Consider the following 22,555-nt stretch of genomic DNA (forward strand, 5'->3'; position numbering starts at 1 on the left):
ATTATACTAAATTACTTAATACTATTTCCACTTGCTGCTCGCCAGTCTATTTAACTAGTTTCATACAAATATCAACTACACAAACCAACTATTTCAGTCATTTGTATATTCCTCGATTATCGAAGTGATTTTAATGTAAAACTTCTAATTCGCAAAGCCCATCATGTTTAGGACTGATAGCATGTTTTGAGGCCCAACCATTCTATGTATACACAACAGATCAGCTACACATATTATTTCTTTATCAATAGACCAAAAGATCAAAGTTGGTATTTGGCATGTGCATTTTTATTTTATAAGAGGGAAACGAAGGAAACATGAAAAGATGTTCTCATTATCATCAAATACAATTTAACAGAAGAAAATGTTTTGATATAATAACATGATCACTCAAGTTGTCCATACCACACCCCTTGGATCTTCACATCCTTTGGTACCTTGGCACCCAAGTCAGTATCCGACGGCTGAAGACTCTCGAACACTCCGATCACTTCTCCTGTCTCAGGTTTGCTCTTGGTCACTTTCAGAGTGATCTCACCCACCGAAGCTGCCGTGTTCTTCACGTTCTCCTTCGAAAGCTCCTCTTCGTCTCCTCTGCCTCCAGCTGGCAATGCAACGGCGTTGTCATATCCTGTGGATCCACCACGACCCTTTGGGTCCAAGAAGGACGAGCCACGGTACGACGGGACCAAGAATTTGCCAGTGAAGTTGTCTGGTTTGCCCGAGGCGTCAAGCTGCTTGACTGTGAAGAGGAACGGCACACGCTCGCCTCCTGGAAGCTGAACAGTGACTGCAGCGTAGTCGATTCCGTCTTCTTCCTTGAAGTTCACGCTTCCGTCTGAAGAAACCTGATAAAAAAAAAGAGAATCTATGAATCACAAACCCTAAACCTAACCCAAAAGAAGTCTGTTTCTTGCGGTGGAAGCAAAATAAAAAACCTCGAAGGGGCCTTCGATTTCGTCAAGAGTGTAGGTGAGACGGGTCATGAGCTTGGTGTTCTGGAACTCAGGAGGTGCGTTCTTGCTAACACTCTCGGCTTTGACGGTGAAGGAAGTAGGCTCGAAGCAGAACTTCTTGCCAGCGTACTTACCTGGCTTGAAGGAGAAAGTCTCAGAGCCACCGTCAATAGTTGGACACTGGTTGGCAGTTCCGGTTCCTTTGACTTCCATGTATGTCTTGCTCTGTATCTCGTCATAAGTGAGTCTCTTCGGAGCTCCCTCTGCACTTGCTCCCTTTCATTACACCACACAAAGATACAACTTCAGTTCACCAAACTCCTTGCAATAAAATCTTAAAATTGTTAAAATCATTTCCACTATCAAATTAGGTGTGTGACAGTGTGAGCATTTACAAGTTGTTAGTTACTAGTGATTGCATCTACACGAATTGTTTTAGTCACTTTATCATAGTAACGAAGCCATAATCATTTTATCACATACAAAACTCTTATTTTATTGTATGTGTATTTAGTTAATATCATTCTGTTTCCTTCTCAATCTATTTGTAATAAATTTTATCTATGAATAGGTGATGAAAGAAAGTTACCGAGACGACGAGAGCAGAGGTTGCAAGAGCGAATCCGGCGATTTTAACAGCGTCGGAGCATTTTCCGGCGAAGTCCTTGATGTCAGATTGGAAGGAACAAGTGAGGCGTGCAGAAGAAGTCTCTAGGCCGAACGATTTGCCGACGGTCTGAGTCGAACGGAGGTGAGCACTGCCGCGAGAAGGAGCGGTGGAGATTTTTGCGGACTGGAGGAATGTGGCGGCGGATTGGAGAGAGGCTGCCATGGCCACAGAGTGTCTCTCAGATAGTTCTAGTTTTTTTTTTGTTTTTCCTGATCCGAGGCAGAGCAAAGTAAAGATTAAAAGAGTAATAATCGTAGTAGAGAGATAAGATTGGGATAAGGCGATGATTTTCATTGGTTTGTTCTGTCTGACTGGTTTCTCTTATTTCCACGTGTCCGAATATTAAGTGGATAAATGGATACTACTGCCTCACCCAGGGATGCTGACATGTATAAATATGACATCCGACTAATATTGAAAAAGAATCTTTAAATTATTGGCCCATACAGGTTTCGAAACTGCGACCTTCGCGTTATTAGCACGACGCTCTAACCAACTGAGCTAATGGGCCTTTTTTAATGATACAAATCGTAAAGTTTTCTTCATCGATAAATCGTTTTTTTTTTCTTTGAAAGCATTGAACTCCAATGTTTTCAACTTTTACTAGCAGTGCACTTAGAGCATCTGTATTGGTGGGATTAGGAGAGAGAGAGAGAAAGTCCCTTGTTCTGTTTTTTTTTTTTTTTTTTTTTTTTTGGTCATAGAAGAGTAAGGGACAGCCCTTAATTAAGGGCTTTTCCCTTCTCTTTCTTCCTCGGTTTCCACCCCCTTCCCCTAAGGGATGCTTTAAGGGTCTTCCAATACAGATGCTCTTATGGCCTTATCCCTAAATGATCATTTCTGGTGAGGTATGCTTAGAGCTTTATGTCTCCTCGTTTGTTTGAGGCTTACTTTTTAATGCCAATGAAAAAATGTTTAAAAGTGACGTTATGCATTAAGACTTCTTTTTTAATCAACTAAGACTTCTTCTATGCGTTTCTCTTCTTAAATATATATACCTAAATTTTTTAAGTTTTGATGCAGATGTTTGTTTGTAGTTCAATAATTGATATATCCCCAAAATATTGAAAATCTTTAAATTTTACTAGATACATTTGATATTAGAAACTGGATTAGTTTGGCAAGTTGTACAAAGTGCTTTAATTGCTATTCTTGTTGACAGATTGGGTAACGTTACTTTGTCATTGTTGAAAAGCTTCGGTAACGCTAAAGAAAAGTCGATTTGGTCATGCAGGCTTAATTTGACTCGAGAGCATCTATACGAATCAGAACCGAATGACTGAATAAAAACTAATACAGTAGCCTATATATCTAAAGGAGCATAAACTAGTAGAAACAAATTGCACTCAGAATGAGTAGGAGGTTTTGATTCATCATTAGGAATCAGATGACAATAAACAATCCTCATCATGCCTTTCTTCTTCTTCTTCCATGTAATACTTTCAACTAATACAGTCGCCTATATATATCTAAAAATTAAGGAGCATAAAGTAGTAGAAACAAATAGGCACTCAGAATGAGTAGGAGGTTTTGATTCATCATATAATGAATCAGATGACAATAAACAATCCTCATCATGCCTTTCTTTCTTCTTCTCATCAAAATTTTAGTGTAGAACAAAACTAACATAAACAGAATAAAAACAGGATTCCTCTCAGACAAATGCCTCGATTGTCCCCATGATTTAAAGAATGGATTGATCGGACTCGTCATCTATTGTGTTGGTCATCACCGGGAAACCCATATTTACTTGTTCGTCTCAAATTACTAACAGGAAAAAGAAAAGTCATCCTCTCAGACAAATGCCTCGATTGTCCACATGATTTTTATGAATAGATTCATCGGACTCGTCATCTATTGTTTCTTCATCACTGAGAATTTTTTTTAATTTACCAAAGTAAGAATCAAATAATTTACTTAAAACCGATTTGAACAACGAACAGAATGCCTATCTAAAAAAATATTTACCGCAACAGCATTACTGCTTAGAATAACAAAGAAAGGACGAAAGAGCTATCTTTACGATGAAATCATATACTTGAATTTTTGAATTCAGACGGTAGCCAGCTTATTTATAGCTGAACGGAAATAGGATTAGGGTTTTAGGTAGCATGCTCCATAAAACGACATGAAGTCTTACTATCAACTCTGAACAGCGAGTAGTGTTCTTTCCCGCTTTACTTACGCCAAAACGGCGCAACATTCGATGTGTGTATATACGTGAAACGGGAGCCTTTTTTATTTTTTTTTGAGCAACAAACGGGCACTTCAGTTATTTTCTATGTTCGGTTCGAGTTCGGTTCGGTTTGGTTAGTTTGGTTCTAGTATTTTTCTAATTGAAGTAAACCATAGTTAGTTTAGTTCGGTTTGTGTTTTGTATTCAGTTCGGTTTGTATTCGGATCGATTTATCTTCAGTTCGATTTGTATTCGGTTCGGTTTGTTTTTTTGATCGGTTTAATTAGATTCTTCTTAGTTTAATTTTTGTAAGAGAAATTATGTTTTACAACATAAATTATGTAAACATAAACTATGTGAAATATATTCAATATAAAACTAAAAGAAAAACTTTTAAGAAATCACAAAAAATATATGTAAGAATTAAAACAAATGAAAGTTAACGAAAGTAAAATAAACAATATCATTATTAATGTCTCTTATATCATTAAATTAAAAAGCCTGCAATGAATGAAATATTTTAAATCAAATATTTTGATGATTACGTAGTACTTAGAAAAAATATGTTAATGAATAAAAAAGGAAAAATATGTGGTTTAATATTAGAATTTAAGTATATTGGTATTACTAATATTTTTAATATAAATAATTACAAAAACATATCGGTTTCGAACCTAACCATTCGGGTTGGAGAAATCTTCAACCGAATGGTTTGAAATAGATTTTGGTTCGGTTTAAATCGGTTTTGGTTCGGTTGGTTCAGTTTTTTTGCCACCCCTAATTAAAAATGACACAATTCCCACTTCTCACCGACAGCTCCTCAAAAATAATCAATGGTTATGGCCCAGTTTCTAATACTTCAGAAAGTGGCCCAGATTATGATATTATAACGTGTCTTAATCTGAGTTGGACCAAAAAACATGTGTTAATCTGCTTGAATATCATATTTGAAGGCATAATCCAATGCGTTAAATAACACTTTTGTAAAACACTAATTGTCAGTGGGCTTTGGGCTTTACGTTTATTGTGGATATGCTAATTCAGATACGTTTATTTTGGTTATACAAAACCAAACTCAAAACGTTTCACATTCGTATAGAACATAGCAAGACATCTACACGGATTAAATTTAAAAAAAAAACAATCCACGAATCAACATCATCATCACGATATGCTTTCCTGATTCTGTACTAGAGATTCATCGATCAAACTCGTCGGGATCTATGATCCACCACTGTTGCCTCTTGCGAATCGCAGACCTGCGTCTTGAATTTGCATCCGAACTTTTTCGTGATTGACCAACTTCTCGGCCGATCTGTAACCGTCGTCGCCGGCGAACCTACTTTATCGATCTTGGCGATCACTTTCTTCATGTTCGAGCACTCTCTCTCTAACCGGTGAACGCGCGTCCTCATCGTATCCATATCCAATCGAAGCACCTGATTCTCTCTCACCGTCTTCTTCCATTTCCCAGCGTCCACCTCCTCTTCTCCCCTCGTTTCGTTGCCGTTAACCACCTCCGCTATCGTTAGATTCCTTGTCGCTGACGGTCTCGGCTCCGTTGACTGAGACGGAGACGGCGATTGAGCCGCGAGTAAGGTACCTGCGATCGCGTGGCGGAGCTGTAACTGCTCGAAGAAGAGGACTTGTACGACGGTTCGCAGTGGAAGCCGCTCGTTCTGCGCGGCGTGTGTGCACGCTTCTAACGTGAGTTTTTGACAGTCCATTACGCCGCATATCTTCTCCTTCTCTTCTTCCGTTACCCATGGATGCGCCTTGTATTTGATAATTTAAAAGAAAAATTTAAAAACAAGTCAGATCCAATTATCCGGTTTGATGATAACCGGTTGTTAACCAACTCTCCAATAAGATTACCTTGAGATATACGTCGACAGCTCTGTAGAGTCCATCGTCGTAGAGCCGAGCTTGATCCGGGAGCGAGATCGCTAGGTTGTAGAACTTTTCCGATTTGAGATTGGCGTCCGACGCGATCTCCGCGAGGAATCCGTCGATCAGTTTCCCGACTAGCATCAGCGACGGAGACCGTCCGTCAGCCTCGACTAGCGCGGTGCTCGATCGTTCCTCCAAGGAGTCGAGAAAGTGGCTAAGGATCCTCTCCACCAAATCGACGTCGTATAGCGTCTCGTTGAGGTACGAATAGCTAGGGACGAGCAAATCGTCGAGCGAGGCTCGCTCCAGCTGCGATCCGATCTTTCTCTCCAGTAGATCGCGGCAAGTCTCCGACGCGTTGAGGATGATGGCCGTTCGTAGTAGCCCGAAGAGGAACCTCGTGGTTGCGGAGATGGAGCTCTTATCTAAGGGAAGATTAGAGGTTATCGTCTCGAGTATCTCTCTCTGTTCGTTCTCCGAAGCTGCGGTTGAAGATGATGATGACGGTTTACGGTTAGATCTCAAGATTCCTGGAATATGCTTTTTGGCGTAACTAATCAAACAGCTCTCAATGACGTCTGAGCTCAGATCTTCCGATCTCATTGAGAGGATCACCGTTCTGAAGATGGGAAGGCTCAGCTGCGCCAGATCTTCAAACCATAGCTCCGTATTCGTATTATCCCTATTCTGTTTCTTTGCAGACTTCGACGACGCGCCACCGGGAATAAGCGACAGATCAGGGCCCCCGCCGCCGTCGTTTACGGGCCAACCGAAGAGTGAAGGATCGGCTGAGGAAGCTCTGGAGACGATGGACTCTACGCACTGTTCCGTTACACCAAGCGATTCCGCTAAAGGCGAGACTGACTCGCAAGCTTGGAGAGCCTTGATGGATTCTCGCAAGCTCTTGTAGACGGAATGCGAAAGAAACCTCTCCGTTTTTGAAATAAGGTTATCTGGTGAATACTCTTCAGTCATTTCGAGATGCTCGGCCGCGCAGCGAAGGGGAACGGCAGAGGAGGCGGAGAGGTCGATCTTGACGCCGTAGCAGAACTTTGCCACCATCTCGAAGCTCTCTGAGCTCCCGGGAAAGTCTTCGAGCTTTATGTGTGGAAAGCTATTTTCTTCAGTCTCCTGCTCGTTTTCTTCTTCTTCTTTTTCTTCATCCTCGATTTCATGGCCTTTTCCCTTCTTATCACTCTCTGCTACTACTACAGTTAGCGCCGTGGAGGTTTGGGGATTTAATGAAGAAAATGATCTCGTCTCTTGCTCTGTAATCAACCTGTGAAGTTTCCTGCTCTTTGACATGAGAGGAAACTGGAGGACACAACAAAAAAATTGAGGAAAAATAATTTAAAAACTAAGAAAATGAAAGATAGAATCTGAGGTGTTTATGGACACACCTTATGGAGGTGAAATGTCATATCATCAACTTCGATTTCAATGTCGCTAGGTAATCCAGTCGTGCAGAACCTTCATCAACAAGAAGAAAACAATATGTTAAAAAAGGATAAATTTCTGCATTACAACGAACATTATCGTAATTAATTGAAAGCAGTGTTAGCTCTCATCACCATGCTTGACCCTTGGAGGTAGACTTCTCTGACGACGCCATTGTTTGTAGACCACACTGGTGAAGAAAGCTCTGAAAAAAACACTCACAGAAGAAACCAAAACCTCTCTCTTTCTAAGGAGAATGTGGAGAGAAAAAGAGGGAGGAAAGAGGAAGGAATTGGAATCCTAAATGATGAGAAAGAGACTGATTAAAAAAACAATTATTCGTATATCGAAAAAGGGGATCTCGTTTTTGATCCATCTTTCCTCCCCTTTAATTTGTTCTTTTTATAAATTAATCTTTTAGTTGGAGAACAGCAAGAATCTCAACTACTCTCTCAAGACGACACATTTTCAGATAAATTTCGCTTTGGGACAAGCAAAATCCCACTCATTTGTTAATCATGTATTCTAATTAAACTACAAACGCTGCCATTTTATGCTTTCCAGTGTTTTTTCTTACTTATTTTGAAATGCTCTCCATTGATATTTTATAGTTTAAGTGAATTGTTAAAAAAAAGAAATCAAGGACCAAAGTTGTTTACTTAAACAAATTAAGTGGCAGACATATATATGGACGGTTCTTTTATATATTACTACTAGTTAATATGAAAATAATGTTTCACCTAATTCTGAAAAATGGGGTTTTTGACGTTTAGGAATCCCATGTGGAATGCAAGGGGGACATTAATTGTTTTCTTTTGTTATGATATTTTCATAGCAAAAATTATATTTATTGCAAAATTTACAGATGTAAAGGAGGAGAGAAAAAGAAAAGGTATGTGCAGCTTTCAATGCATTGTTCATCCATCCACAGTTTTAAACCAGCCAACCAAACAATAAAAACTATATCGACCTTTTGAAAATTTGAATGTGGAAACAAACATTACGGTGCTCATGTTTATTATATTTGTTTGTAGACCCCTTGTTTGAATTTATTGATGCAGACATATCTCTTTCATATTGTTAAACGCTACATGTTCATTTACTATCTTACAAGTTACAACTCCTAGGAGTACGTACAAGTTTTTTTTACTGAGGTTTATGATTCTATTGTTGGGTCGTTTACTCAAAATGTAAAACATATACCTTAGGTAACTTAGAGGCTATTCCTGTTTCCATCTTCTTACTAATTATTTACAGAGCAAGCTCAAATGGTAATATATGTAATGGCTATAGTACAGTTTTTACTAACATGTGAATATGTGTATTCATGGTCCTTTCCGCATGGATGCAGTTTCTTCAACTTCATCGAGTCATTGTACGTGGCACAAGAAAAAAATAAAAGAAGCAATCAAAGTAAGAGTAGACTTTACCCCAGAAAAACTAGAAAGTCACTCAATGATTTTCTCACTTCCTTTATTTGTGATCTCACGTGTTAGGAGAAATAATCATCTGATGGAAAAAAGTTTAGAAGACGAAATGATGGTTTCATACGCACCTCACACATCGTCTCGTCCATGCACACCTTCGCACCGTTAAAGATAAGTCCACATCTCCGTTGATCCTCACAACCATTCTCTATGCCATTGCCAATGTTATTCAAATATCAGTTTTTTATTTTGCGAGAGAGTGTCTATCGATCATCATTAGCTCTGCTCACATAATTATAATTAACAAACGGTCAACAAAATCTTTGACCACATGTACATACAGAAAAAGAGAGGCAGTGACAAGAGAATAAAGAAAAAACCTCCAAAAGAGGCACAAATTAGTCGACAATAAAAAAAGAGAGGCACAGATTAATGTCAGGATCTAAAAGTAGTATATGGGCGCAAAGAGGTTCCCTTCTTTAGAGGCCGCATTCTTGGATTTTCTTTTGGACTATACGTAGAATACTCCGTATAGCCTTTAAATGTCCTTGGATCCATAAAAGTTGAACGAAATTAAGGAAACTAATCCTGAAAGTTCAAAGTTCCGGCATAGAAAAACTCCATCATTCGTGGAAGCACCGTAGCCTAGTGGTTATGGTTTAAAGGCTTCTACACCCAGGTCTGGGGTTCAAATCCCAGACTATGCAATTTCTTGCAGATTGCACAGGAAATCCAGGTTTCAATTCCCGGAGCAAGCGATTTATTCAACAATTATGCGATTACGGAAGAAAGGCTTACAAGAGTTTCTCAACATGGTGCAAGTAAATCCGGTCAGACGTGATCTTCATAGGACGGCTCAAATGAGGCAGTTAGGCGTAGATCCTCATAAGGCAGGTAGTATTGTCGGTAATCGAATCGTCTTTGTAATCTTTCTCATAATTGTAATATCTAAATAAATCTCCAAAAAAAAAAAAAAGAAAAACTCCATCATTGATGAAAACCAGTTTAAGTCAAAAACAAAAAACTCACCGTAGTCCAACACATGTTCTCTCATCCGGGCTTTATTTTTAGCCCACTTAGCTTTCATAATTTACAAATTAGGCCCATTAGTTGTAGGACTCACTAAATACTGTACATGATAATGTTTGATACAAACAAACAGGCCCATCTTGTTTGAATATTTACAATATGCTCCCCATTTCTAGTACGTCCATTTATATATCCCAGTATCTTTGCTAACTTGAAATATAGTCCCAATATTGGTATGACTTTACAGAATGGCCTACCTACTAAATACATTATTTGAGAATTACAAACTATGGCTCTTTGTAACACATGCCATTTTGTGATTGGATACGATCCAGACTGGCCAAAAGGAATGTAAAATAACGTCGAACCATACTACTACTACTATCGTCGCACAAAAAAAAAAACAATACTACTATTAGAGCATCTCTAATATATATCTTTATATTTTCCTATAAAGAAGAGATCTCTATTATAGAGATAGATTTACTCCAATGTATGCCTCTATAATAGAGTTTTTTTATTTTAGAGAAAAATATAGAGGAATCCTAATTTTTAATTCTATATTCAGAGATAAGAATAGCAAATTTCTATATTTTACTCTATAAATAAAATAACTCTATTATAGAGACATACATTAGAGCAAATCCACCTCTATAATAGAGTTTCTCTATTTTAGAAGAAAATATAGAGATAAAAATAGAAGTGGGTTGGAGATGGTCTTAGGACTGGTCTTAGGACACCCTTAACGGTAGTACGATACTAGTATGTAAGACAAAATTTAAAGATTAAACAAAATTAAAAAATCAAAAAATTAAAAGGAGTGGAGAGACAAGAGAAAAGTACATTCACAAGAATCCCAACAATAAATTATGTCATATTCCCTTCCTATGTGTAACTATATAATTACACTATTTTCTTTTTGTGATTAAAATTCAAGAGTTAATTCAATTATTTTACAACTAAGAGCACCATTATCCCAGTTTCTGTAATGGGTTTTTAAAGATAATGGCCCATTTAAATAAATCAAAAAGTAATTAAAGGGTTGTAACCGATCCTCTATGTGTAATTTTCGGAACCGTTTTAAAAGGGTTTCTGAATGCACGTGTCAGCTTGGGAGCAAAAGGGTTTCTTTTTGCATTTTAATTTATCTTCCTCCCATTATTTTCTTTGTTCTTCTTCGTTTCTCCGCTTCGTGATCTCCGCAGGACCACATCGATTGATCCGTAACGATCGATGCCATCAATCTCATCGCCTTCTTCTCTTGCGATTCTCTCTACTCTAACTCGATCTCCACTCTCCTTCTCCATCTTCAGTCCCTAAACTCACGTCTTCTCGAGAACCAGAATCGGCGACCGTTGTTCTTCTCTGATTGCTTCCCGGCGAGCCCTCAATCTAATCCAGGGTAACTTCGATTTATCTTTGTGCTGTTTTGTTCGTTGTAGGTGTGTTTGTTTAGTGGATCGTTGCGTTTATGTGGATCGTGAAGGCCAATCACGAGGTAAAGATTCATGCTTTAGTCTTGTTGGAAGCTTAATTAGTTACTGAAAAATGTATATTTCATAAGTTATGATTGAGCATCAAGTTACGAGCTTTGTATATTGAGTTGTTGCCGTTAATTGTATATGTTAATTAATTATTTTTTATGTCTTGATTCTTCAACGAGGCTTCTATTCGTGGTTGAGGGTGTTGCGGCTGCAGAGAATTTGAGCTGTTCTCTGAATTTGATTTGATCGTTAGGGGAAACATGGTGGATGCATTTAGAACACATATAATACAAACCAAGGAGCTAGGGAACTGTCCTGTGCGTCAGATTGGTGGCTGCTCCTTCGTATACATGCGAATCAGCAATGTCTACATTGTGATTGTTGTTAGTAGCAATGCTAATGTAGCTTGTGGATTCAAATTCGTTGTTGAGGTAAAACAATTTTATTCTAGTCTGTGTTCAAGAGGTTAAAGATCGATTCTTTACAGTGGTTTTGGTATCATATTTACGCGTGTGTTGGTGTATGGTGCTTGCAAGTGAAGCAATATTTTCTGCAGACCGAGATTATGTTGCTTTTTTTTTTGTACTTCATAAGTTTTAAATTAGTAAGTTTTGGTGACATATCTTTTAATATGTTTTATTTAATAAATAAATTTCATCTTAAAAAAAATTGGTGATTTTTTTTTAAGAACTCTTAATTAAGAAACTACCATTGAAAGCACAAAATCGAACAGTTTCTTAATTAGATTTCTTAACTCCACTAACTACATTTATATAATTAAATAATCATTTAGAAACTCATTAGTGTTTCTATGGATAAAGATGCTCTAATAATGTTAAAGTAGTTAAATACCCCTTCTAAAGAAACTGTCCATTGGTCTTACACTGACCATTAGAGTTGCAGATATTTTAGAGAAAAGTATATAAAGAGAAAGAGAGTTGAAATAGTAGAAAAAAAAATTTAGAGATGGTCCTGAAACATTTGATTTGTGTAATTTTATTTATCGTATTATTATATCCTCCCTCACTCTTCCACAAAGAGGAGGAGGAGACGAGGATGGTGGTGGAGAGAGGATTCAAGGTCTCTTTGCTTTTCTCGTATAGATTACTTTCGATTCTCGATCAGAATGCTAAATTATATATATATATGATTCTTTCTTATGAACACGACGAGAAAACAGCTGATTTTGGGATCTCAGTCGATGGCGAGAAAAAAGATATTGGGTGAAATGGGATATGATTTCACTATAGTGGTAATGCTTCTTTTATTGGGTTTGATATTAAGTTAGTGTTTAGTTTTCAAGTGACTGTAATAATTGGATTTGGGAATATGTATGGGGTTGAAAGACTGCAGACATTGACGAGAAAGCTATCAGGAGAGACAATCCTCAAGACTTGGTTGTCGCTCTTGCTCAAGCCAAGGTAATCCTCTAATTTATGGTCTCCAATATTTTCCTCACTTGCTGGTTTTGAGAAAAAAATATCTTTTTTTTTTGGAATTGGGGTCTAGGCAGATGAGATAATATCCAAATTGGGAGGTCAAAGCCAGTTTGCACAAGATCCTCTACCAACCTTATTGATTACTGCTGACACTGTATTGCTTATTTATTTTTAAAAAAGTTTTTTTTTTACTATTAGATTTTCTTCTCTTGTGATTATTGTTGAGCTGATGTGTTAATGGGAGTATCTTCTTAGGTAGTTGTGTATAAAGGTGTTATCCGAGAAAAACCAACCTCCAAAGAAGAAGCTCGCCAATTTATCAAGGGTCCTTCCTTTTTTTTTGTTGTTTTTGGGTGCAACTTCAGCTGTTAATGTTGTTCTGTAATGAAAGATATGATGTGATTTAAGCATTTTTTGTTTTGTGTGAAACAAACCAATACAGGCTATTCCGGGTCACACGGAGGCGTTGTTGGATCTGTTATTGTAAGCAACTTGAAAACTGGTGTTCAAAGAGCTGGATGGGACAAAGCTGAGGTACTCTACAACACTCACCACATATCCCCTTCTCTTCTCTTTCAATTAATATTCCTTGTTTTTTTTTGGCTCAACATCAACTTTCATTAACCAAATTGTGAACACATAATTGATATTCCTTGTTTTATAAAAAACTATTTCTTGCGGGTTGGAATTTAATAGTTTTTTTGGTGACGTAGGTTTATTTCCGTGAGATACCAGCAAAAGTCATTGACGATCTTGTAAAACCCTCACTCGATTCTTCTTTTCTTGCTATCAAATCAGTCTCTAACTTTCTGTTCTCAATCTTCAGATTGATGATTCCATAACTTTCAAGGTTGCTGGAGGTTTAACCCTTGAGCATCCCCTCATTTCTCCCTTTATTGATACCGTGGTTCGCCCTCCTATCTCCATAATAATAAAAAAAAATCCATGTTTTCTGTTATGTTTTATTTCCACCATATTGGATACATGTTCAGAAACATTATGGTAAACATCTCTAAAATCGTTTTACGTTGTAATGTTCTAAGGTGGGAGGAGTTGATACTGTCATGGGACTTCCTAAAGAACTCACTGAAAAATTCATCACCGATGTGTTGTAGCTCAATCTCGAGTCTAAGAGTTTAGGACCCGATAAAGTAATTTTAAATTCTCGGTTCCGGGTCGGTTCGGATCGTGCCGGATCCAGGTCGGATCGGGTCTTAGATAGTTAGACCCATTCGGGTAACTAGAATTTATCGGTTTGGTTTCAGTTTGGTTTCGGGTCGGGTTCGATTCGGATTCGATTTAAAAAAGACCTAAAAATATCTGAAAATATTTATATATCCAAAAATATTCGAAATTTTATTCAAAATTTGTGTTTTTATTATATTAAAATGTGTATAAATATTAAACTATGCGATATACAACAACAATTCGTTGTATCCTAGTGGTTGACCCCATGTTCTCTAGACAAATAACTTGTTTTCGATTCCCCTTTGATGCATTTTATTTAATTTACATTATTAATTTGGGTACCCATCGGATTTTGAATTTGAGTCGGGTCGGGTCCAAGACCCGTGGATCCTCTGCAACATCGGGTCGGTTCCTACCCGAACCAGGTTTTTTTGAGTCGGTTTCGGGTCGGGTTTTTGGGTCAGGGTAAAATGCCCAGGCCTAAGTGATGCAAGTAATCAAATTAATTATTTAACCTTTTCAACACATTGAAAACCGAGATGTTACAAAATCTTTTATAACATGTCAATTTCGCAGTTTCAACAAGTTTTGATGATATGTATGTTCAACTCACGAACTCCATGTCTATAATATGTTGTATAGTGCTATATACGAGATGGTACTAGAAGAAAATGCTTCAGTTAACTTTGGATCACCGTATAAGAACATATTGATTTGACAACTCTCCTAGTCTATGATACATTTCACTTGTACGTTGGTTCAATATTTTTGATATCCTCATCTTCTTTCGTTTTTTTTTCCATTGTTTCCCTTGAATACGATAAATTCTTTTATTTTTAATTAACATAGAAGTATCCATGATCTATAGAAAAAACTAAACTAATCTACAAATGGAACTATAACCCACATATGGACCATCTTTGGGGTATTCAAATGGATCCTAAACAATAAATAAAAAATGTAATGAGATACTTTCGAATCCGGATTACTTAGTAACCCAAAATCCACCTACCAGTAGATCACCAAAAAATAACATATTAATAACATCCCATGTTTAAACCACACATGGTTCAGGCAGAGCCGGTCCTACTAATTAATGGGCTGGAAGCAAATTTTAAAAATGTGGCCTATTTATATTTAGCTTTATAAGAAGAAAAATGAAATTTAAATAATATCAATAGGTTAGGTCGAACTCCTCACCTCCTCTGCACTAAAAATATGCTTTACCAGTTGACCTATTGAATTATTTATGTAAATTTGTGGCTGGTATTATTGATAATTTAGTGGCGGCCGGAAGCACCAGCTTCTCCCGCTTCTGTCCAAGGCCGCCTCTGGGTTCAGGAAACTTTAAAAGAATGAAATTCCTGTAATATGTAACATAACTAGATTTACTGAAAGTTTGATATGCTACGTACTTCGATAGAAACAGTTTTATAATATGATTTGTTTTGAAAATATCAAAAGTAGGCAAAAAAGGTAAATACTAGAGACATTCTGGCTGTATTTTGTAACTTTTGAGGAATGTCCCCGTCTTTTTTTTTTTGATAACTTGTGTCCCCGTCTTTTCCCCTCAAGTAATGTTGATTCCCAACCTGAACATACTGGTATTAATCAAGTGTATTTTTAACTAATTTAATAATCAAGCCTTTGCATGCAATGCATGATGCATGCGTGAGGAAAATTTACCCCCGGGCCATTTTCCTCGGAACTCTTCAAGTAGCGAGTCGATGCATGGGCCCCGGCAAAATCCAACCAGCCTACGTCATCATCATCATTTGGATACACACACGCCTTCAACTTTGATGATTATTTTCTTTTTTTTTTTGACTAAATTGATGATTATTTTCTTGTCATTTGAGTTTATATCATCACATAATATATTCACATTCACGTAGTAATATGTTAAGTGTAAAGCACATCCAAAGTTATACTACCAATTACCATTGTCTAGATCTGTTTCTAATTACATACAGTAGATATATGATCTTACAAACAATTGATTTTAATGTGTCGGATTCGGTATATAATGATTTAACGCTATGCCCAAGAATAAAACTTTTACTTTTGCGCTAAAATCGTTTTAATGGGTAGCATTATTAGTTTTTTGACCTTTTCTTTTTCACTTTTTAGAGAACGTCTTCTTTGACCCACCAAGATTCACTCAAATATTCAACATCAGAATCTACCTCCTGCTAAAACTCGAATGGACAGGAACAAAAAAAGATATCGTACACACATACACACACATATATATATATATATATATATATATATATATAGATACTGCTAATAAATATGCTTTTTATAAAAATAAATAAATAAATAAATATGCTCTTTATTAATTTGATGGTTATTTGCAGATGTAGGACAGTAGGAGGTTACGTGAGATGATTATAGAAGGGTTTCGTCTTTTAACTAATTGGTTTTCTCCACTCATAAGCTTTTTCTGTCTCTGAAACCCTACAAAATATGTACGGATATTCTTCTCGTTAAAACAAGGCATGCATATGATTTGATTCTCTTGGGGTTTACACACTCAACCTACTGCGACTACATTGGTCCAAACGATATCTAGATTGAACGAAATGATACGTATAATAACTAATACTTATTCTTCTCGTTAACTTAACCATCTCCGATCATCACTGATCATGTGAGTGAGAGACACTAAAACAGGTGTGATATATATGGCGACGTGGAGGGATGAATCCACTTGCGTTTCTGGCTTCCTTATGAGTGAGCTATATGATTTATTTTATACCTCGCAGCCTTGTTAACTAGGCCTATTGTTAACATTGTCTAAGCTTTGCCTTGTATTTATTTCTTTTTGCCAAGACAAATCTTAGGATTATATTTTTTGTAATATTACAACCGTACCATTTTATAATGGATTTCACATATTTGGCAAATAAATAAATAATAAGAGGCAGAAAAGAACAAGAACAGTTTGGATCATAGATAAGGAAGAACGCTAAACATATGGTATAGTTGCTTCCTGTAATCAAAATCGAAAAGAAAAATATAAATAGAGACTAGAGAGGCCTCGTGATCGGAGATTGAAAGTTCCTCTCTGATGCCTGAACTCTGTGCCCCTTCCTCCCCCTTGTCACGTGGGCTCTTTTGACCAACCTTTGCCTTCTCCAGTGACCAGCCACACATCACATCAAATCACATCGCTCTTCTCTTTTTTTTTTTGGATCAACATCACTCTACGTTTTCCTTCTTATTTTAAGTACATTTTAGTAGTTTATGACACAAAGTAATCAAATATTTGCAGAACAGATAATTATACATTCAACGCTCCCATATATAATTAAGTAAACATTGTTCATTAAAACAAACTGTATATAGCTATGGGATTCTTTTTTTTTTTTGTCTCTGCACGATTTTGTTTAAGTCGTCTTAATAAGATTTTGTTTGAGTAATTTTATTTGTTGATTACTGATTGTTGGTTATTGTAGATAGGTCTAAATTAATACACTACTTTATGTTTGTCCCTAAAATGGCATGTCTCGACATATTAATTTACTTCAATTGTCTTGCTTAACTACTATAAATAGAGGACCCTTATGGCCTTCTCCATATTCACCACAACACCTCCAAATTAAACGTTTCTTTCCAACCCCCAAAAGAAGTCTCACTTGGGGTTTTTTCATCGAAGAGATGACGCAGGGGAGATATTGTGAGTCTTGCGGATGGTTCCACGACCACACTCAAACATGCTTATTTGTCCACAATGGAAACGGCTGTTCGAACATACAAACCGCTGTTGTTGACTGCACTCTCTCTTTGGGACCTCCGTCCACTACAACTACAAGACTATCTGAGAGAGACAAGAAGAAGATGCGACGGTCCAGTACTTCAACTCGTGTCTCCAGTTTCATTGACACCGATACGAACACCTCCAAAACGTCGACGTATAGCGTCCTTCCCTCTTCCAACCGCCGTATTTCTGGTGGCGGCGATACTCTACTTGATCGTCGCTGTACCAAATGTGATACAACGTCTACGCCCCTATGGAGGAATGGTCCTCGAGGTCCCAAGGTATTTTAATTATATTTTTCCTTTTATTAAATACCTTTAACCTTCTTCCTTTTGTTTATAGAAAATCACATATATTTTTCTAAATTATATTATAAATCGGTGCATGCAGTCGTTATGCAATGCGTGTGGAATTCGTTTCAAGAAAGAAGAGAGGAGAACGATGGATACGACGAGGATGACGGCTAGCAGCACAGTCGCGCAAGATCAATACGGACACCATCCTTCCAGTTATAGTAACCACAACAATGCTACTGATCAGAGCGGATCGTCAACGTGCAATTTCGTAGCCAGCGAGATCATGTTAAACCATGACTACGGCGGTGCTGGAGAGTATTACCGGCGGGATCCCGTAGACGGAGTTAACGGCCTACATTCCCACTCGTGGAGACTTAATGTAGAGGATACGGCAATGAGTCTTGTCTATGACTTTACTAGGTGAAAGGAATCTAAAAAAAAAAAGAGAGTTTCCTTGTGTACTGAGAAGTTGGAGAGAGACAATGTTGATGTTATGATATCGACGCTTTTATCTTAATTCGTAACATTATGTATTTTTCACTCGTTCAAATATTTGTTTAAACTGTAGTAACAAATAACAGTGTGAAATCATCAACGATCGAGCATGTCAAGGATTTTACGCTGTTATTTTATATATTTTGCATGGTACCAACAAACCGCATTTATGTTATTATCTAAATAAATACACGAATTCCGAATATTATTGAAATGAGCATGAATTATAGATAAATATTCAAAAAAATATAGGAGCTGCACATAATAAACTTGGAGATAAAAAATATATTCCCGTAAACGATTTCCAAGTGCATACAGCCACTGTAGTGAGAAGTTTTCCATTCACACAGAGAAGTTTTAGGTCCACCTGAGTCGCTGAAAATGTGTTCTATAGAGAAAGACCTGAAATCAGATCGGAATGTAGATTTACAAAATGTCTCAATTGTGTGGGTGCACACAACCACTGTAGTGAGTTTTTTTTTTTTTAATCGTATTATGATTAGTCTTCTTCTTCTCGTAAGTAACTTGACCGTTGTTTTGTCAGTTTCTTCCTCTTGACCTGTTGTTTGTGTCAATTTGCGCTACGGAGAATAATGTTTGCATTATATGGTTCATAATTTTACTGAGAACCATTATGTACTATTACTTCTATGCACTAACTTTCCCTAAGACTTTAGTCTACCTTTATTTATTTTTTGGTCAGAAATTTTTGTCTTGGAATGCTTTTTTGTTTTTGTTTTCCTCTTTTAGGCGATTTAGAATGCATTTTATATTTTGGGAACTTTTGTTTTAAAGAGCCCACTTTATCTTTAGTGTGAGCTCCCCTCCCAGCATAACAATACTCACCTAACAAGTAATGCTAGGGTAAAATAAATAAGGATACATGGGCCAAATTATAAATACTTAAGGCCCAAATCTAGCCCAAGGATTAAAGCAAAACTCTCTCTTTGGATGAGAGGTATACGCGGGATAATTAATTCTCAGGGTTTTAGAGGTATAACCGCCACACACATTGCTCCGGATGGCAACGATTTGGTAACTCTGTACGCATAATCAATGGCCGATGTAAAGGATTGGGGCTTGGAAGCCCTCGAGAAGCTGAAGTCGACTGAACCACCAGTTTTTCTAGCGCCGAGCTCGATATCGGAGGTGGCTCGCGTTGCATCTCAGTATCTCTCCACTAGGTTGAAGCCTCACAACCTCAAATCTCCTTTTGAGGAGCTCTTGGTTGATGGTTTTGACGCGGAGCAGATTTGGCAGCAGATTGATATGCAGTCTCTGCCTTTGTTGTCGAGCTTGCGGCATGAGGTTAAGCGATTTGCTAAAAACCCTCGAGAGGTTCGTAGAATAGGAAACTTGGCCCTCCGGGATTCTCAGGAGGATGGATTGGATATGGATGGGATTGACTCTGATGATGGGGATGACGATGATGAGGTAGAAGCTAACGAAAGTGAAGAAGAAGATGAAGATGAAGAAGAGGAAGAGGAAGAGGAGGAGGATGAAGAGAATGAAGGAATAGAGGACAGGTTCTTCAAGATCAAAGATTTGGAGGATTTTTTAGAGGAGGGTGAAGCTCTAGAGTATGGCTTCGACTCCAAAAACAATAAAGCTATGTCAAACGGAAAGCAGCAAAATTTGAGCGATGATGATGATGTTGATGAAGACCAAGAAGATGATGAGGATGATGAAGAAGATGAGGAGGTATGCACATAAACTGTGTTCAGGAATATGAATTGGATTGAATGCAAATTTCTTAGTTTTTTTTTTCTGTTGAATGATCTTTGGTTTGTTCTTGTCCTCTAGTTTGGTGCTTTTGCTGGTGAAGACAACGAAGAGTCAGACAAATTGGGAATGGCCAGGTATGGATCTCTAGTTTGGTGCTTTTGCTCTCTTTTACACAGTGAATGAGCTAATCGGATAATGAACAAACGTGATTAGTCAAATAGTTCTTCCTTGGATTTGTTCTAAGTCTTTTTTTTTGTTGTCTATCAATTAAAATTAGGTATGAGGATTTCTTTGGTGGTAAAAAGAAGGAACCAAAAATGATGATGAAAGATGTCATGGAAGATGAGGAAGCTGGAGATGTAAACCAAGTACTAGTTATTCTTTATGCTATGACTTCGTTTCTCGTTAGTGGAATTGTGCATGAGATCTGACTGACTAATTCCTTTTCCATTAGGGCAATGGAAAACTCTCTACCCATGAGAAAGAACTACTAAAGCTTCAATCCAAGATTGATCAGATGGAGAAAGCAAACTTAGATCCCAAACACTGGACTATGCAGGGAGAGGTACCCAGCGATGTTTTACTCCACTACTACTAATCTGTGAAAACTTGCAACGTTGCTTTCTGTAGCTAAATTTATGTATGACTTTTCTTGTTGAAAGGTAACTGCTACAAAGAGGCCAAAGAATAGTGCTTTAGAAGTTGATTTAGATTTTGAGCACAATGCCAGACCTCCTCCTGTAATCACAGAAGAGGTCACTGCCTCACTTGAGGATATGATCAAGAGCCGAATCATTGAGGTAACTACTTCGTTTGTAACAAAAGTCTCCTTTAATTCCTTCTTCTCCTTGACGTTGCATAACATATCTTGTGGTTTCTTAGGCTCGTTTTGATGATGTGCAACGAGCACCTAGTCTGCCCACTAAATCCAAAAGAGAAGCCAGGGAATTGGTGAGTTTTATTGAAGAGCTATCAACCACCTTTATTTCTCAAGTTTGGCTCTGGTTTAACAGTTGATGAAATCTGTTTGGTTACTTTTGGAAATATGCAGGACGATAGTAAAAGCAAGAAAGGTCTTGCCGAAGTTTACGAGGTTTGTATGGTCTACAAGGATTTATTTTGTTTTTAAGTTGTTGCGAGAGAGAACCAAACAACTTATAAATGTGTGTTGGTCCACTATTTGCAGGAAGAATACGTTCAGAAGTCTAATCCGTTATTTGCTCCAGCAACTTTCTCTGATGAACTGAAGAAAGAGGTTCCCTATTTTAAAATTTGTTTCTGGCTTTTTTGTTTTGTTTTCTTTGCCTATGGATCTTCTCCCTTCCAGTTTCACACTCCCTTTTGTTTTTATAAATGTTAAATCAGGCAAGCATGCTATTCAAGAAACTATGCCTGAAGTTGGATGCTCTCTCCCACTTCCATTTTACACCTAAACCAGTATGTTTTTTTCGTTTAGATCCTAAATGATGAGGTTTAAACATAGTTAGTACTTAGTAGGCACTAAAACCTTCATTGTTTACTCCAAAACTTTTCAGGTAATAGAAGAAATGTCAATACAGACAAACGTCCCAGCAATAGCAATGGAAGAGGTAAATTTTATTGTCTACTTTCAACTGTTTTTGTTTGTTTGATTGAGATGAGAGCACCATTGTACTTTGCAGCTTCTTCAATGTGTACCGTGTGTGTAGGTTGCGCCTGTGGCAGTGTCAGATGCAGCAATGCTTGCTCCAGAGGAAATATTTTCGGGGACAGGCAAAATAAAGGAAGAGTCAGAGCTTACACAGGAAGAGAGAAAGAGGCGGAGAGCTAATAAGAAGAGAAAGTTCAAAGGTAAAGGAATTAAATGTCTAATGGGAAATATTTTCATTTGTAATACACAAAATGCCTACAATGTTAAAAGTTAAATTGTTTCTAACCTCTATTACTTTTTGACTTTGTGGAACAGCTGAATCTGCAAAACAACCTGTGAAGAAGGCGCGTGATACTACTAGTACAGAGATGTCTAAAACTGGTATTTTTTTTTCTTGCTCGAACATGACATAAGCACTACTTTGATAATATCAAAAAGCATCAAATGTTGAACGTTGAGTACTCTTTTCGAAAAAAAAACAGGCAATGAATAACGGTGAAAGAGAGGAGAGGGGTGTTACAGAGGCAGAAGAGTTGAGTGGAGACAAATCTACTAAACACAGGACTGCTTCAAGATTAGATGATACCAACAACAGTTTAGCATGTTAGAAGTATTTAAATTTTGTTCTTAAGGGTTTAACGCCTATAATTTTGTTCGGATCAGTTATTAGGCTTCTTTTTTTTTTAATTGACCATGATGAATTTTGTGTGTTCATTTGTTTGAAATGTTAGTTTTTATCTTGTTTTTCTTTAGCATTTACAACCGATTCTTATAATTTGTATATTAATATTTTGGTTAAGTAACTACTCTAATCAATTAGCTGGAGTAGCTCAGTTGGTTAGAGCGTGTGGCTGTTAACCACAAGGTCGGAGGTTCGACCCCCCCCTCTAGCGTTTTTTATTTTCAAAGTTGGATATTCGCAAGATTATTCGGAGGAGGTCAACGTTAAA

General features: G+C 37.3%; 5 protein-coding genes and 6 non-coding genes across 12 annotated transcripts; 4 read left to right on the forward strand and 7 right to left on the reverse strand.

Annotated features, from left to right (window-relative positions):
* Positions 1-312: 312 nt before the first annotated feature.
* On the reverse strand, positions 313-1,928 carry LOC106355366 (oxygen-evolving enhancer protein 1-1, chloroplastic). The gene is made up of 3 exons (XM_022688874.2): positions 1,546-1,928; positions 939-1,232; positions 313-848 (listed from the first exon to the last, which is right to left on the reverse strand). The coding sequence occupies exons 1-3, from the start codon at positions 1,918-1,920 to the stop codon at positions 387-389; spliced, it is 1,131 nt and encodes a 376-aa protein (XP_022544595.2). The 5' UTR covers positions 1,921-1,928; the 3' UTR covers positions 313-386.
* Positions 1,929-2,063: 135 nt separating this feature from the next.
* Positions 2,064-2,137, reverse strand: TRNAI-AAU. Its single transcript has one exon. It is a non-coding gene; the product is annotated as a tRNA-Ile (tRNA).
* Positions 2,138-2,972: 835 nt separating this feature from the next.
* LOC125576787 lies at positions 2,973-3,042 on the reverse strand. Its single transcript, XR_007315213.1, has one exon. It is a non-coding gene; the product is annotated as a small nucleolar RNA Z105 (small nucleolar RNA).
* A 95-nt stretch (positions 3,043-3,137) lies between these two features.
* On the reverse strand, positions 3,138-3,209 carry LOC125576789. Its single transcript, XR_007315215.1, has one exon. It is a non-coding gene; the product is annotated as a small nucleolar RNA Z105 (small nucleolar RNA).
* Positions 3,210-3,275: 66 nt separating this feature from the next.
* On the reverse strand, positions 3,276-3,363 carry LOC125576823. Its single transcript, XR_007315247.1, has one exon. It is a non-coding gene; the product is annotated as a small nucleolar RNA SNOR75 (small nucleolar RNA).
* Positions 3,364-3,415: 52 nt separating this feature from the next.
* On the reverse strand, positions 3,416-3,503 carry LOC125576822. Its single transcript, XR_007315246.1, has one exon. It is a non-coding gene; the product is annotated as a small nucleolar RNA SNOR75 (small nucleolar RNA).
* A 1,328-nt stretch (positions 3,504-4,831) lies between these two features.
* Positions 4,832-7,586, reverse strand: LOC106358490 (BTB/POZ domain-containing protein At5g66560). The gene is made up of 4 exons (XM_013798306.3): positions 7,264-7,586; positions 7,093-7,162; positions 5,678-7,006; positions 4,832-5,577 (listed from the first exon to the last, which is right to left on the reverse strand). Exons 1-4 carry the CDS (start codon positions 7,302-7,304, stop codon positions 5,008-5,010), a joined length of 2,010 nt encoding a protein of 669 aa, XP_013653760.1. The 5' UTR covers positions 7,305-7,586; the 3' UTR covers positions 4,832-5,007.
* A 4,355-nt stretch (positions 7,587-11,941) lies between these two features.
* Positions 11,942-13,874, forward strand: LOC106358488 (7-methyl-GTP pyrophosphatase). Of its 2 annotated transcripts, XM_013798305.3 has the most exons (9): positions 11,942-12,149; positions 12,250-12,321; positions 12,416-12,490; positions 12,579-12,662; positions 12,764-12,833; positions 12,951-13,042; positions 13,222-13,263; positions 13,335-13,415; positions 13,552-13,874. In XM_013798305.3, exons 1-9 carry the CDS (start codon positions 12,036-12,038, stop codon positions 13,621-13,623), a joined length of 702 nt encoding a protein of 233 aa, XP_013653759.1. In that variant the 5' UTR covers positions 11,942-12,035; the 3' UTR covers positions 13,624-13,874. The 2 variants fall into 2 exon arrangements, with proteins under 2 accessions (XP_013653759.1, XP_013653758.1); XM_013798304.3 differs by having other exon boundaries at positions 13,335-13,874.
* Positions 13,875-16,009: 2,135 nt separating this feature from the next.
* On the forward strand, positions 16,010-18,350 carry LOC106356551 (GATA transcription factor 18). The gene is made up of 2 exons (XM_013796290.3): positions 16,010-17,740; positions 17,850-18,350. Exons 1-2 carry the CDS (start codon positions 17,204-17,206, stop codon positions 18,177-18,179), a joined length of 867 nt encoding a protein of 288 aa, XP_013651744.2. The 5' UTR covers positions 16,010-17,203; the 3' UTR covers positions 18,180-18,350.
* An 865-nt stretch (positions 18,351-19,215) lies between these two features.
* On the forward strand, positions 19,216-22,360 carry LOC106358487 (U3 small nucleolar ribonucleoprotein protein MPP10). Its single transcript, XM_013798303.3, has 13 exons — positions 19,216-19,951; positions 20,054-20,109; positions 20,253-20,343; positions 20,430-20,540; positions 20,638-20,775; positions 20,858-20,926; positions 21,027-21,068; positions 21,162-21,230; positions 21,341-21,412; positions 21,511-21,564; positions 21,664-21,805; positions 21,921-21,986; positions 22,088-22,360. The coding sequence occupies exons 1-13, from the start codon at positions 19,307-19,309 to the stop codon at positions 22,096-22,098; spliced, it is 1,566 nt and encodes a 521-aa protein (XP_013653757.1). The 5' UTR covers positions 19,216-19,306; the 3' UTR covers positions 22,099-22,360.
* Positions 22,361-22,424: 64 nt separating this feature from the next.
* TRNAN-GUU lies at positions 22,425-22,498 on the forward strand. The gene has a single exon. It is a non-coding gene; the product is annotated as a tRNA-Asn (tRNA).
* The last annotated feature ends 57 nt before the right edge of the window (positions 22,499-22,555 follow it).

The sequence above is a fragment of the Brassica napus genome, chromosome A7 (assembly GCF_020379485.1).
Source record: "Brassica napus cultivar Da-Ae chromosome A7, Da-Ae, whole genome shotgun sequence".
In the NCBI taxonomy this organism is placed as follows: Eukaryota; Viridiplantae; Streptophyta; class Magnoliopsida; order Brassicales; family Brassicaceae; genus Brassica; species Brassica napus.